This window comes from Aedes albopictus, chromosome 3 (assembly GCF_035046485.1).
Source record: "Aedes albopictus strain Foshan chromosome 3, AalbF5, whole genome shotgun sequence".
In the NCBI taxonomy this organism is placed as follows: domain Eukaryota; kingdom Metazoa; phylum Arthropoda; class Insecta; order Diptera; family Culicidae; genus Aedes; species Aedes albopictus.
In genome coordinates this window covers 113,346,590-113,359,642 of record NC_085138.1, presented here as the reverse complement: position 1 = coordinate 113,359,642, position 13,053 = coordinate 113,346,590, and the positions used below count along the sequence as shown (strand labels likewise).

Here is a 13,053-nt window from a genome sequence, read left to right as displayed (position 1 = left end):
TCAAGCATTTACGCTCCCATTTTCATCCTACTTAAAACAAATTGCTTTTTGTTTTGTTTCTATTTTTGTATTTTTATTAGAAGTGAGCATGAATGATAACGGAATAAATCGGTGCCGTTATCGCTTTGTTTTCGAATTAAGTGAATTTGCGAAGCCTCGTAGCCGAGTGGTTAGGGTCACCAAGCTTCTAATCGCACCATGCTTCGAGTCATGGGTTCAACTCTCGCTCTGGGCAATGTAACCTTTCAGGAGAAGAGTTTCTTCTCCGTATCCGCTGGTGTACATGCGCCATGTGTTTCTTGTCTAGTGTTAAGTTTCATTCACTCTTCACAGCCTCTGGCTGAAAACGATGTCCGCATGTTTTGTTTTTTTTTTATAAGATGAATTTGATATCGTAAGATTACTAACGGCACGGCAACCCTAGGGAGCGTCCATAAATTACGTCACGCAAAAATTGCCCATTTTAGACCCCCTTCCCCTTATGTCACACTTTTTGTATGAGACCTTTTAAATTTTTGTATGGGTTGTCACACTTTACGGAACCCCTCCTCCCCCCTAAAAGCGTGACGTAATTTATGGACGTTCCCCTACCAAGAATGCTCAGAGAAATTATCGAAACATTTTTTGGAGGAATTATTTGAGAAATCGTCAATAAACAATAAATCCTGAAGAAATTCTTGACTGAAAAGCTCGATAAAAACTCAGAATGATTTTTCAATTTTTAAATAATTTTGAAGGAATCAATAGAAAATCGCAATAGAAATTTTTAGAAGAGTTCCTAGCAAAAATTCCTGAACAAATTCTTGGGGAAACTCCTAGAGTAGTTGGATATTAAAGAATTCTTTAGAGGAATTCCAAAAGGATTTTTCGAAAGATTTCCGTCAGATTTTCTTTGAGAAACTTCTGTAGGAATCCTTGAAGGAAGTCTTGAATAATTGTTCAATGGATTCTTCGGCGATGTCCTGGAGTAATTTTAGCATGAATCTCTTAGTAAAACCTTAGTGTAACGTGAGAATACATCATGCGAACCCCTGCTCATCTGCCTATTTTATTTGCTGTCTCTTTGTGTGATTTTATGTGTTCATTACTATCAATCACGTCAGAAATAGTGAAAACAGTGGACAGACTGCACGGATCGGAATCAATGTTTCCCTGCTGTAAATAAATCACCGAAGTTGTAAGTGTCCTTTAAATGTATGTACTAAAAATAGATAAATAGTAGTCATTTATGTAACGAGTTGCAAAAAGTTGATTTGTTCAGCACGAGTGGTACATTTATCCAACGAGGCTTGCCGAGTTGGATAAATACGAAGAGTGCTGAAAAAATCGAGTTTTGCTACGAGTTCCATACTAGTAGTTTACGCAACAAGGTGAAGAATGAAGATTTTTACAGCACGAGTTGTACATTTATCCAACGAGGCTTGCCATTATGATACCAAAATAAGTTAGATAAAATATAAATTATGATACTGAATTGCATAAAGTATTTTTAGCTTTGTAGCATGTGGTAAAACCCGAGTTGATGTACACGTGCTGTAGTCCCATGTACGGGAGCCACATTGCAAGCGAGCTCCCAGGAGCACTGTACATTTTGAGACTGAAAGTTGTGCGCCTCATTTTTCTCAAGATGTGTCTCATGAGCTTCGTCTCATCCGCTGATTAAATTAGAAAATTTCACGACAAAAACTTCCTAAACGAACGAGAATTGAAACCTTATAACCTTTGCATTCAGAGTCCCTAGTCGTATCGTATAGACCAACCAGATACTTGAGTTGTGTACGGAAAAAAAATTTGGTGAGGTTCTTCGTTACCAAGAAGATGTTTTTCACTTTAGATACTAACAGCTCACGCAGCTCATGAGACAAGCTCCACGGGAGCCATGCGCCTAACTCGCACCCACCAGATTTTCGTGAGCCTCCTAGCAGCGCAGCACACTGCGATTTTAAAGAGCTGGGAGACAATTTGGTGGGAGGCTCGCTGTCACATTTATGTACTGTACACATGAGCAATGGGAAACTCTGGGTAAAATATGCTGTGATTTATTGACCCTGCTGAAAGAGCGGTGTTCCTGTCCTGTTTTCAACACTTAGAGAACATCCTACAAGAATCCTCTTACAACTTTTGGAAGAAATCGATGCAGAATCATTGGTGGAATTTCTGAAGGAATCCTTGGAAAAATATCTTAAGAAATTTTCAAAAGTACCCCAGCTGAGCGTTGAATGCTTGAGGAAATGCCACACAGATCGAAAAAAGAGTGTAAAATTCTGTGACATATGATGCACATGATTGGAGCGTGGGATATCATAAAAGTTTACATGACATATCATGTAAAGTTCATGAAATATCATGTAAACTTCCATTATATGTCATGTAATTTGGCATGACTCTGAGAGTTTACATGACATATAACACAAATTTACATGATATATCATGTAAACCATCATAACACTAAATTTACATGACTAAAATGAAGTTTACATGACGTGTAAATCTCATTATTTTTATCTGTGCATGATAAATCCTTGGAGAAATCTCTGAAAGAATCATGTGAGGAAATAATTGAGAAATCCTAAAAGAGTCGTTGGAGAATTACTTGAATACCGTGAAAAAATCATTAGGGGAATATCTGGAGGTTCTCCTGAAAGAAACCATGGAAGAATGTTTGAAGAAATCCTAGAAGGACTACTGCTCCTCCGTTGGAATTCCGATGTAATTTCTTGGAAGAATATCTGGTTCTCAAGGAATCATTGGAGATTTTTTGTAGTATTTCTTTCTGAAATTTGTTTAGAATTCTTTGGCTAATTTTCTAAATCGGTGATTTTTAAAGTGGGTTAAATTGCCTCCTTGGGGTTGGAAACAAGGCTATTCTTTATTACACCAACGATCCTAACCTCAAAATGCCTGACAAGTCTCAGGTCATTTTGACAGATGTAACATGAGCATGAAAAACATTTTAAAGAAGCTTTCTGGAGGAATTCTGAACATTTCTTATTGCCAGGTGTTAATTTGAAAATTTTCCAGATACTTAGCGTTTCATTATTTCATTTTGTTTTCATGCGTGCTCACTTCTAACAAATAATAAGAGTGATTCAATCCTTTGTTTTCCGTAGGATAAAAATGGGAGCCACATGCTCAATAAGGGAATCAATACCCTACTAACTATATGAAATGAAATTTACATTATGTTTATAACACTAGTTTACATCATTTTTGAACTCGGTAAGCTGATGATCGTTTTTGGTGTAGAATCATGCCCTGATTTCGAAAACGCGAAGTAAAAAAATTACAGTAGAGCGGAATTTTTTTCGACTTTCCATACAAGGTTGATGATTTGAAATCGATTTTTGTTCTTTTTTTATGCAAAGTCGCTCACTTCACACACCTCATTCTCCGTAATAAATGCTCCGATTGAGCTGAATTTTTTACTGTATTTGGCCTACATATGATATGTCAAAAAAAAACGTTAAGAAAGAATTTTTAAATTGTTTTTTTTTTATTGAAAAAAATACATTTCTTCATATATTTTTGGAAATTTTGCTAAAATTTAAGGAGATTGCTTTAAGAACTCGCTAATATTTTGAATTTCATCAATCTAATCAATCAATCAAAACCTGCATTCAGATGATCGAATGGTATTATTGCGCATTGCGCAGTTATAAGTGCGACGATGAAGTGCGGAATCTCAAATAAAAGTGCGATATTGCATCAGATCGTTCCGGTGTCTTCACCGCACTTATTCATTAGCTCGTGATGAATAAGTGCGGTGAAGACACCGGAACGATTTGATGCAATATCGCACTTTTATTTGAGATTCCGCACTTTGTCGAAGTCCAGTTAGCAATGCAATAAACTATATATTCAGCTTTTAATTTATGGAAAAAGATTTGAAATTGATTGAACAAAACGCAAGATATTTGGATTTTATTAAATTCCATATTTTGAAAAATTATAAAACTCGATATTGAGCTAAAACTCAAAAACTGTTCTGCTTTAAATTTTTTGAAGCACGGTTTCGAAATCAGCGCTAAATTATGCTCCAAATATTTTGGTCGTTGACAGAAGTTCACGACTTTTGTTTTATTTTGTAAACTAGTGTAATCAACCATTAATTCATAATTCCTATCCCAAAAACTAAACATTTCTGTGATATTAAAACCCCACTTGAATATACCTAAACATATTTTAAAATTAATGCCATATATGAAATAAAGTTCTGAGTAAACATTTACTCACCTTTCGCATTCGTGTGTTGCTTGCCACGTAGGGGACGCTGCTCGTCGAAAATCATAATCCGTTCCTCGTCATCACTATCACGATCACCAGCACCGGAAGTGCAATCATTGCCAGCACCATCATCTTCCTCGTCATCACCATCATCATCACCAACACCAACAACAGCACCCCCAATAGAACCAATTGGCCCCCTTTCACTATCATCGTTGTCACCGTCGGAAATCACTCGTCGCACTGTGGTCGAACAGCTAGAATCAGGTCGTTCCAACAAAACTGCAATTTCAAACTCGTCACTGCACTCTTTGCTACTGGGACCGCCGCCCGTTAGGGACCACCTTTTGGCCATTTTCACTCTACCACTCTCACGAGATTCGAACGATTGATCCGGATTATTGCAGCGTCAAATGGCTCTTTAATGACAGGTTTTCGCCAATTGCATCGCTGAATCACTTCTCTTCACCATTCGCTTCCCCGAATATTCTATCGCAAATCACACGAAACCCCCAAACCGCGTTCGATGTTTACCAATCGAAACGTTGATCCCGAGTGCTAACTCGCCGTGCGACCACGCGGCCCTACACCTCGGCTAGGAATTTGTTGATAACAATCAGGAGCTGCAAATTACCACTTTCAATCGGCGGCGTTGTGAGCACACCTATCATCGCTTGTTCAGTGTTCTAAACTGATAGGGAATCGTCATCGCGTGGTAAGGCACACCACACACAGCCAGCAGCCTGCCGTCGTCCGCCGTCGTCACATGCGGTTAATTAGAGTTAATTGTCGTCGTCGTCGTCGACCTAATTGTATGCAAAACTGGTGCTGAGCTGCAGCAGCAGTAAGGTGTTGTGGTTGGGTTGACCGGGTGTTCAGGTCTGGACTTGGACTGCATGTAGGAAAGCGATTCGCAATTTGTGTATGAGCCTTGCATATTGAAGTGTGGCATCCCAACCAGGTGTAACCAACCCTGGTTTACCCTTTTACTCAATTACGGAACTCGTCGTAGGTCGGTGCATTCCCGGTGAGTGAGCTGTTGGGAATTTACCTGCGGGTCAATAATAAGGGTATATTGGCCGCAGCAGGTCATTTCAGCTCACAAAAGATGACAGGTTGTGGCTGATTATAACTGACGAAAATCCATGAGTAATGGAAATATAGAAGGGTGATAAATTGATTGAATTGACATAAGCCAAGCTTTTCGCAGTAAGATGCAAACGAGAACATAAACTTAAAATGGAATCCCTGGAAGAATTCCTGAAGAAATCTCTGGGGCAATTATAGAATAACGGGAGGATCTCCTGAATGTATCCTTGGTGAAATTCTTGAAGGAGTCTCTGAAGATCTCACTGGAAGAATCCCTAGAGAAATTGCAGAAGAAAACTCTGGGGTAATTGTAGATTACCAACATCGCTGGAGTGGTTCCACTAGAAATGCTTGGAAGTTTTCCTGAAACGATCGCTACAAGAATTTCTGAATGAATCGCCGTAGCAGCCATTGCAGGAATCACTGAAAGAATCCATAAGAGCATTGTAGATGGTATTGCTGTAGATATTTCAAAAGAACGCAAAAAAGCCAAATAAATCCCTGGGGAAATGCTAGAATCTCTGGGAGCTGGGAAAGGTATCTACAAAACAATATCTGAAAAAATCTCTATAACAATTGCTGAAAGACTCCCTGGAGGATATTTAAGAGAAAATTCACAGGGCATTTCAGGAAAAAACTCACGAGATATTCCGAAAGGAATCCTTGGAGGAACTGCAGATGAAACACGGGAACGAATTCCTGAAACAATCTCAGAAAGAATTTTTTAAGGTTTCTCTAAAAATATTATTGAATGAAACCTTGAAGAAATTACAGAAGTAAATTATAGAAAGAGTCGCTGGAAGACTTCAAGTAGAAATCTTGTGAAGCTTTCGTAAAGGGCTCTCTGCAAGATTTTTTGATGGAATTCCTGTAAAAATTTCTGAGGTATTTCCTGGAGAAATCTGGGAAAAATTCCTTGGAAGAACTCCTAAATGAAACCCTGGCAAAATATCTAAAGGAGTTCCTGGGGGATTTTTTTTTCTTAGAAACACACGACAAATTCCAAAAGAAATCTCTGGGTGTATAGTAGAAGAAAATGGTGGAGAAATTCCCGAAGGAATCGACGGAAGAATTACTAAACTTATCCCTAAAAACAACCTAATTAATCCACCTAGCGGTGATGGTGCCTTTCTTGTACCTTCGAGAAACCATCTCAACCAAACTCAAATGATGACGTGATAATGAATATTGCACTTTTATCCATTTGACAAAAATTGTGTTCATGGTGCAAGCAATCATGTATGTCAGTTAACTGAGTTCTGTTTTCGTTGATATTCGTTAACATTATCACAGGCACCTAAAATTTGTTCATATGAAACGACGTGCGGAATGATAAAATTTTCATCGATTTCATCGATGGTACAGTACAGTGTAATACTCAATCAATGCTGCTACTGTATATTTGCAAAATCCAATTCAATTACATTCTCAGTGAACAAAACAGAGTATGATACGTCTTATTAACTGAACGAAGCATTGGACATTGCTTGTTTAGATTACCCTCATGGGGGCTTTAATCAGTCCCCAACTAACAATCGCAAGCTGCAAACAAGCATGCATGCTGAATTGTTGCTTTATAATAGTAATGTTAGCTGAACTAAAATTATTGTGTACACATAACTGTTTCAATTGAAAAATTTGCCAATGTTCAACCTTTCGTATCGGTATTAACAATGATAATTTAAAACACTTTTCAAGCGTTTAATAAGATTTTTATTCGACTTTAACAAGACCTTTTTCTGCTTCTTGTTAAGTTTATGTAAAAATTAGCGCATGTATCTGTATAATGTGTTTTTCACAGGTCAAATAAGCGATTTCGTTCCATCATACTTCGACTTCGACACGTGTTATTTACTGAACAGCAGCTGAATCATTGTGTTGTTCAGTTGTTAACCATAATGTTGTGCTAATTCACCACTGCTGAATAGGAGTCGAAGTGTGATCTTGTATTGGTGAAATTGAATGGAAATTGTCATATCATTCAATCATAATATGGAAATTATGAAAAAATATTCGAAGGCACACGGTGAATGGAGCCCCCACGGTGAATGGCGCTTTGACGGTAATAAATTTTGCTAAAGCTGAATAACAGCTTTACTATATAGTTGTTAAACGATTGACCAACAAACAATTCAGTTGATACACAAAATTATGCTTTATACTTTCTCCAAATTTGTGTGAACATATCCCGAACAAAGGTTGTGCTAGAAAATTATCCTAATGTTATTCAGCAACATGCTAAATTAATTCGCCGTAAAGGTGCTTGTAAAATGAGTGATTGTTAGTTGGGTTGTTAAATCGTATGTGTTTTTCTGTCTATTCGACCTGCAGCCGCTTAGATATTTTATACAGTCCACCTTTGTCCACTAAACTTTAACTTAAAAATACAGAAAGGCAGCGGTTTTTTAAATTCGTGCGATGTGGGTGCATTTGATTCGTAACATTATTGTGCACTGCTATCTTGAATTTTGAACTAACATCGAGGATTTTTTTATCATAACTTTTAAACTTTTCAAAAATGTTTTTCAACATTATACACCATCTCCACGCGTTTTCAATACATTCGCGCTTTGAGTATTCATCTTGAAGAAAAGTAGGGAGAATTTTCTTCAAATGTAAGAAAATTACTTAATAAAAGAGGTCTGTCGCGCAAAGACAATGGTAAAATCGAAACATTACTCTGTACCCATGTTACACTAAATCCTTTTTTACGCGATTTTATTTTGCACGATTTTTTTACGCGATTTTCTCGAAGTTACGCGATTTTGGTTATTTGCGGAGGGCAAATCACGTAAAAAAAAATTTCTCTTTAATATTTTTACGCGATTTCACGAAATTATGCGAACTTTTTTTACACGATCTTTATTTTTTGCGCGGACGCATCCATCTCGTAAAAAAAGGATTTAGTGTACATGGTATTAGGGCCTAGAATTCCTCAAAACAGCCATCATTTTGGATATTTTAACCGCCGTCTTGTATACTCTGGTCTCCATTTCTTTACGTTTACGACTATTTTGCGGTTTCCCTATACCAAATTATCCCTATACTGCATGGTTTTAAAACCAAAAATTCCTAAAGTCAGCTTCCATCTCAAATTGTTGGCCGCCATCTTGCATTTTGAGCCACCATCCTCTGATCACTCTTTTTAACTTCGGAAATCTTCCTTTTACCAAAGATACCCATAGTGCATGGTTTTAGAGGCTAAAACTCCTTAGAACAACCGTTATTTTAAATTTTGGGCCACTTGTATATTATGGTCGCCCTTTTCGGCCTCCGGACATCTTCTCTACACAAAATATACCCATATTGCATGATTATAGAAACTGTAACCTCTTCAAACAGCAGCCATCTTGAATTTTGGGCCGCCATCTTGCATATTTTGCTCGCCATTTTTGGACTCCGTGCATCTCCATACTAAATATACCCATATTGCATGACTTAAGAACCTAAAATTCCTTTAAACAACCGATTTTGGGCCGCCATATTGAATATTCTGGTTCCCAGTTTTAGACTCCGGACATCTTCCCCATATCAAATATTATCATACTGCATGGTACTAGAACCTTAAACTCCTTAAAGAGCAGTTTCGTCTAGTTGTGGCCTGCCATCTTGAATTGTTGGCTAACAACCTGGTTTTATAGTTTCCATTGATGAAATTGCGAAATTCCGCATAAAATTGGGCAACAAAGCTAAAGTTTACAAAATTTGAATACAAACATCATCTCTATTCGTCGAACTGAGTTGATTGGTATATGTGACTCGACTCTCCGAGCCTTATACCGAAAATTCGTTTTTTGAGTGAACATATAGCCTTTCTGTACACTTTGGTTTACGAGAAAGGCAAAAATGTAGAAAAATTCGGAGGAGAGTTACTTGGAAAAAATTTTGGTGTAATTCTGAAATAGTGTTCGACTTCTTAGAGGAATTCCTGGAAGAAGTCCCGAAGAAATTATAGATTGGAGTCCTGCTTCTTGTAGGAATGGCAGGTAGGAGCCCCGTGTAATTTCGTGTATTTATATTATCATTCCCCCGAAAACTGCTTCAGCAATTCCTCTAGGGACTCCCTCGAAGATTTCTTTGGAAAACTGTTTGGAAATTTCTTCAAAAAAATGTTGATTGATTGAACAGCTCCTCGGGGATATAGGGATTCTTTCTGAAACTTCTTCAGCGATAATTTAACTAGAAATTATAAAGGCTGTACTGGATAAAAGTTATGACACACAAAATAATGTATAACTTTGGTATAACTTTTGATTTCGTGCATAAAAACAGCCGATGTTTTGACCAAGAGTAGAACATTATGTGTAGCTAACACCATTAAAATTTCATCAAAATCGGTTAAGCGTTGGCGGAGATATCGTGGAAACAAAAGACATTTGAGAACCTTAAACAAACAAAAACTTTAAGAAATATCATTTTTTGCCTAAAACTTTAAAGCTAAAAATACTGATTCAATTTCAATGATTTTTTTTTTTCGTACGTAAAGTATGTATGCTGGAGTGTTGTGTCAACAATTCAATCAACTTGAAAGTTACAGTCATATTTGTAGCACTATGTTACAATAAGCAGATGTAGTTTTTGGTATAGTAAAATTCAAACTGTCTAACTTTGAAAGTATTCAATCAAAATTTCCACTGAAATCAGTTTAACACAAAAGTTCACACTGTCACCAATCTTTAAGGTTGAAACATTAGAAAAGGTCCCAAACAGATCAAAACGTCGGGAATAATCAAAAACTAGTGTTTTCCATTCCCCTTGAGACGGCGAAGCCAAACCGTCACAGTACATAATCTCAGTCGTATCTCCAAAAGGATTACTCCACGAAATTCGTGAAATTCATGAAGGAATTCATTGGAAATTCTTCCACGATTTCCTAAAAAAAATCTCTTCCTTTTGCAGTTTCTCCTGCACTTCCTTCCAGAGTTCCTTAAAGAATGCCTTATAGCAAACCTCCAAGCATTTCTTCCTTAATATTTCCAGAAATTGTAGCTATTTCACTAAGGATTTTATTTCAATTATACTCCAAGACCTTCTTTCGGGATTCTTCTAGAACTTTTTCCCGGAGTTCCTTCAGCACTTCCTTCCGAAGCTCTTTCAGATTTTTTTTTTCCAAAGCTCGAACAGGAATATCTTCAGGAGCGCTTCCAGAACTCTATTCCTGAGTTCCTGCAGAAATAATTTCTCAAGTTCCCTAAAAAAATCCATCCAGACTTTCTTCGCAAAATCTCTTAGATATATCCTCCTGGAATATTTGTGGCAGTGTTTAGAGATTTCTTTTCGGAGTTCCTGCAGAAATCTTTTTCAGAGTTCTTCCATAAGTTCCTTCCAAAGTTGTTGGAGTCAGGGATGACATTTTATACTGAAAACGTGAACAGTGCAGCTTTCAGGGGGTAGTCAAAATATTTAGGGCAGGCAATTTTTTTTTTCTCTAGAGACGAACCAGCCAAGGGCTGAAAGTCTCTTTAATAAAGACAAATCAACCAATCATTTTTTTTCTCTATTCGTTCAAAATTTCATTCAATTCGGTTCACTTGTTTCCAAGATATGACAGTTCAAAAATGAGTTGTCTAAAAAATAGTGTTTTACGAGAACGGTTCTAGCTTCGCGTCAGATTAACAAATCGAGCTCATATAACATATATGAGAAAATATAATAGGTTGACAAACAGTTAAAATTTGAGATTTTTTTATGCACTCTTTGAAAAGTTACAGCTTGTTGAACTTTTTTAGTGAGAGAAAAAAAGTTGCTTATCCCAAACATTTTGGCCATCCTCTGTATTTTCATATCAAAATCACACTTGCACACACTGAGGAGCATGCCACACCTGGCTGGAGGTAGTCCGGAATGGAATTCTTAGGGAAATTGCTGACATCCCTGGAAGCACTCCAGATTATATTTTAGCGGAACTTCGGGCGTAATCCCTGGAAGAAATCTAGACAAACTTTTTGGAGAAACTCCAGGCGTATTCTTGGGAATCCGAAAGGAATTGTTGCAGAAACTCAGAACGGAATTTCTGGAAGAGCTCCGGACGGAGTTCTTGAAGAAACTATGGAGAAACTTCGAACGGAATACCCTAAGCCCTAAGGAACTCCTGACGGAATTCCTGCAGGAACGGAGTTTCTGAAGAAACGCCGAACGAAATTCCCGAAGGAATGCCGTACGGAATTCCCAAAAGAACTCCGGACGTAATTTCAGGAGAAGCTCCGGACGGAATACCCGAAAGAACTCCGGATGAAATTCTCAATGGAACTCCGGATGGATTTCCAGAAGAAACGCCAAACGGAATTCCCGAAGGAACTCCGGGCAGAATTCCAGGAGGAACCCTGCACGAAATTTCCGAAAGAACTCCAGGCGGAATTTTCAAAGGGACTCCGGACGGAGTTCCTTAAGGAACGCCGAACGGAATTCCCTAAGGAACGCTGAATGGATTTCCCGAAGGAACTCCAAAGGGGTAAAATTCCCTAAAAAACTCCGGACGGAATTCCCAAAGAAACTCCGGACGAAATTTGCAAATTCCTGTCGAAATTCCTGAAGGACTTCAAGACGGAACTCCCAAAGAAACTTCGTACGAAATTTCCGAAGAAACTTCGGATACAAAAATTCTCGTAGGAACTCCGAACGGAATTCCCGAAAGAACTTTGGACAAAATGCACGAAGGAAGCCCAGAAATTCCAAAAGACTTCCAGACAGAATTCCCGGATGAAGTCCTGACAAAATTCCATAAAGGACTCCGGACAGCTTACCAAATTAACTCACGACTGAATTCCCAAAGGAACTCTGGACGAAATTGCCGAAAGAACTCCGAATGAAATTCCCGAAGGAACTCTGGACTGAAATCCTGAACAAAAACTGGAAGAAACTTCGGACGGAATTACTAGATGAAGTCCGGAAGAAAGTCCTGGAAACTTACTGGAAAAAACAACAACAGAAACTTCGGAACGAATTGCTAAAGAAACTACGGATGGGAAATTTCGGATGGGATTTTTGGAGGAATTCGGATTACTGGAGAATATCCAAGCGGAGAATCTTTGCGGACATTCGGGAGAAATTCCTGAACGAACTCCGAACGGAATTTCTGAAGGAATCCTGAAAGGAAACTTTGGAAGCACTTCAGCAGAAATTCTTGCAGGAGTTTTGGGCGGAATTCCTGCAGGAACTCCGCATAGAATTTCTGGAGAAACTCCGGACGAAACTTCTGTAGGAACTCCGGACGGTATTACTGAAGGAATTCTTAACGAAATTCTAGTACTTTTTTCCCTAACTGAATTTTATTATGATTATTTATCGCAATGGCTTAATCAGTGCGATTTGTATTGTGCTTCTTTACGATTTTCTACTGAGCAGCAAATCTTCCTCGGTAGCATTCTTGTTATTGTGAGTCGTCGTATTGGATGGTACCAAGAGTCAAAATTCGCACGATGAAAAACTCAATCGTCGGAAAGAAAGTACAACGGAACTGAACAGCCACAGGCGTCCAACAACAACTCAATTTGTTGATTGTTTTTTTGCAGGTAGTGAGCAAAAACAGATTATTTACAAACAACCAAGTGAAAACAACGCTAGTGCGGTGTAGGTATGTGAGCATTTCCACCCAACCCCACGTTCGATGTGGATTTAATAAAGACATTTATTGCTTAATAGACGCCAGCCGACCGAACGACCGGCTATAGGCCGGCGAGATTAATTGAAACCGGAATCTTGATAAAAACGCGCCCGGGCGCACACACGATTGTTCTCCGA

The 13,053-nt window shown here is 38.2% G+C and overlaps 1 protein-coding gene across 7 annotated transcripts in view; it reads right to left on the bottom strand.

Annotated features, from left to right (window-relative positions):
* LOC109409579 (organic cation transporter protein) overlaps positions 1-13,053 on the bottom strand; it is a 301,524-nt gene that overhangs the window by 219,187 nt on the left and 69,284 nt on the right. Inside the window, exon 3 of one of the 7 annotated variants that reach the window (XM_062843046.1) lies at positions 4,234-5,030. In XM_062843046.1, coding sequence (XP_062699030.1) covers positions 4,234-4,579 — 346 coding nt within the window. In that variant the 5' untranslated portion in view covers positions 4,580-5,030. Of the gene's footprint in view, positions 1-4,233; positions 11,511-13,053 lie in introns of those variants that run through there. The other 6 variants (XM_062843047.1, XM_062843048.1, XM_029876401.2 and 3 more) reach the window with 6 other exon arrangements.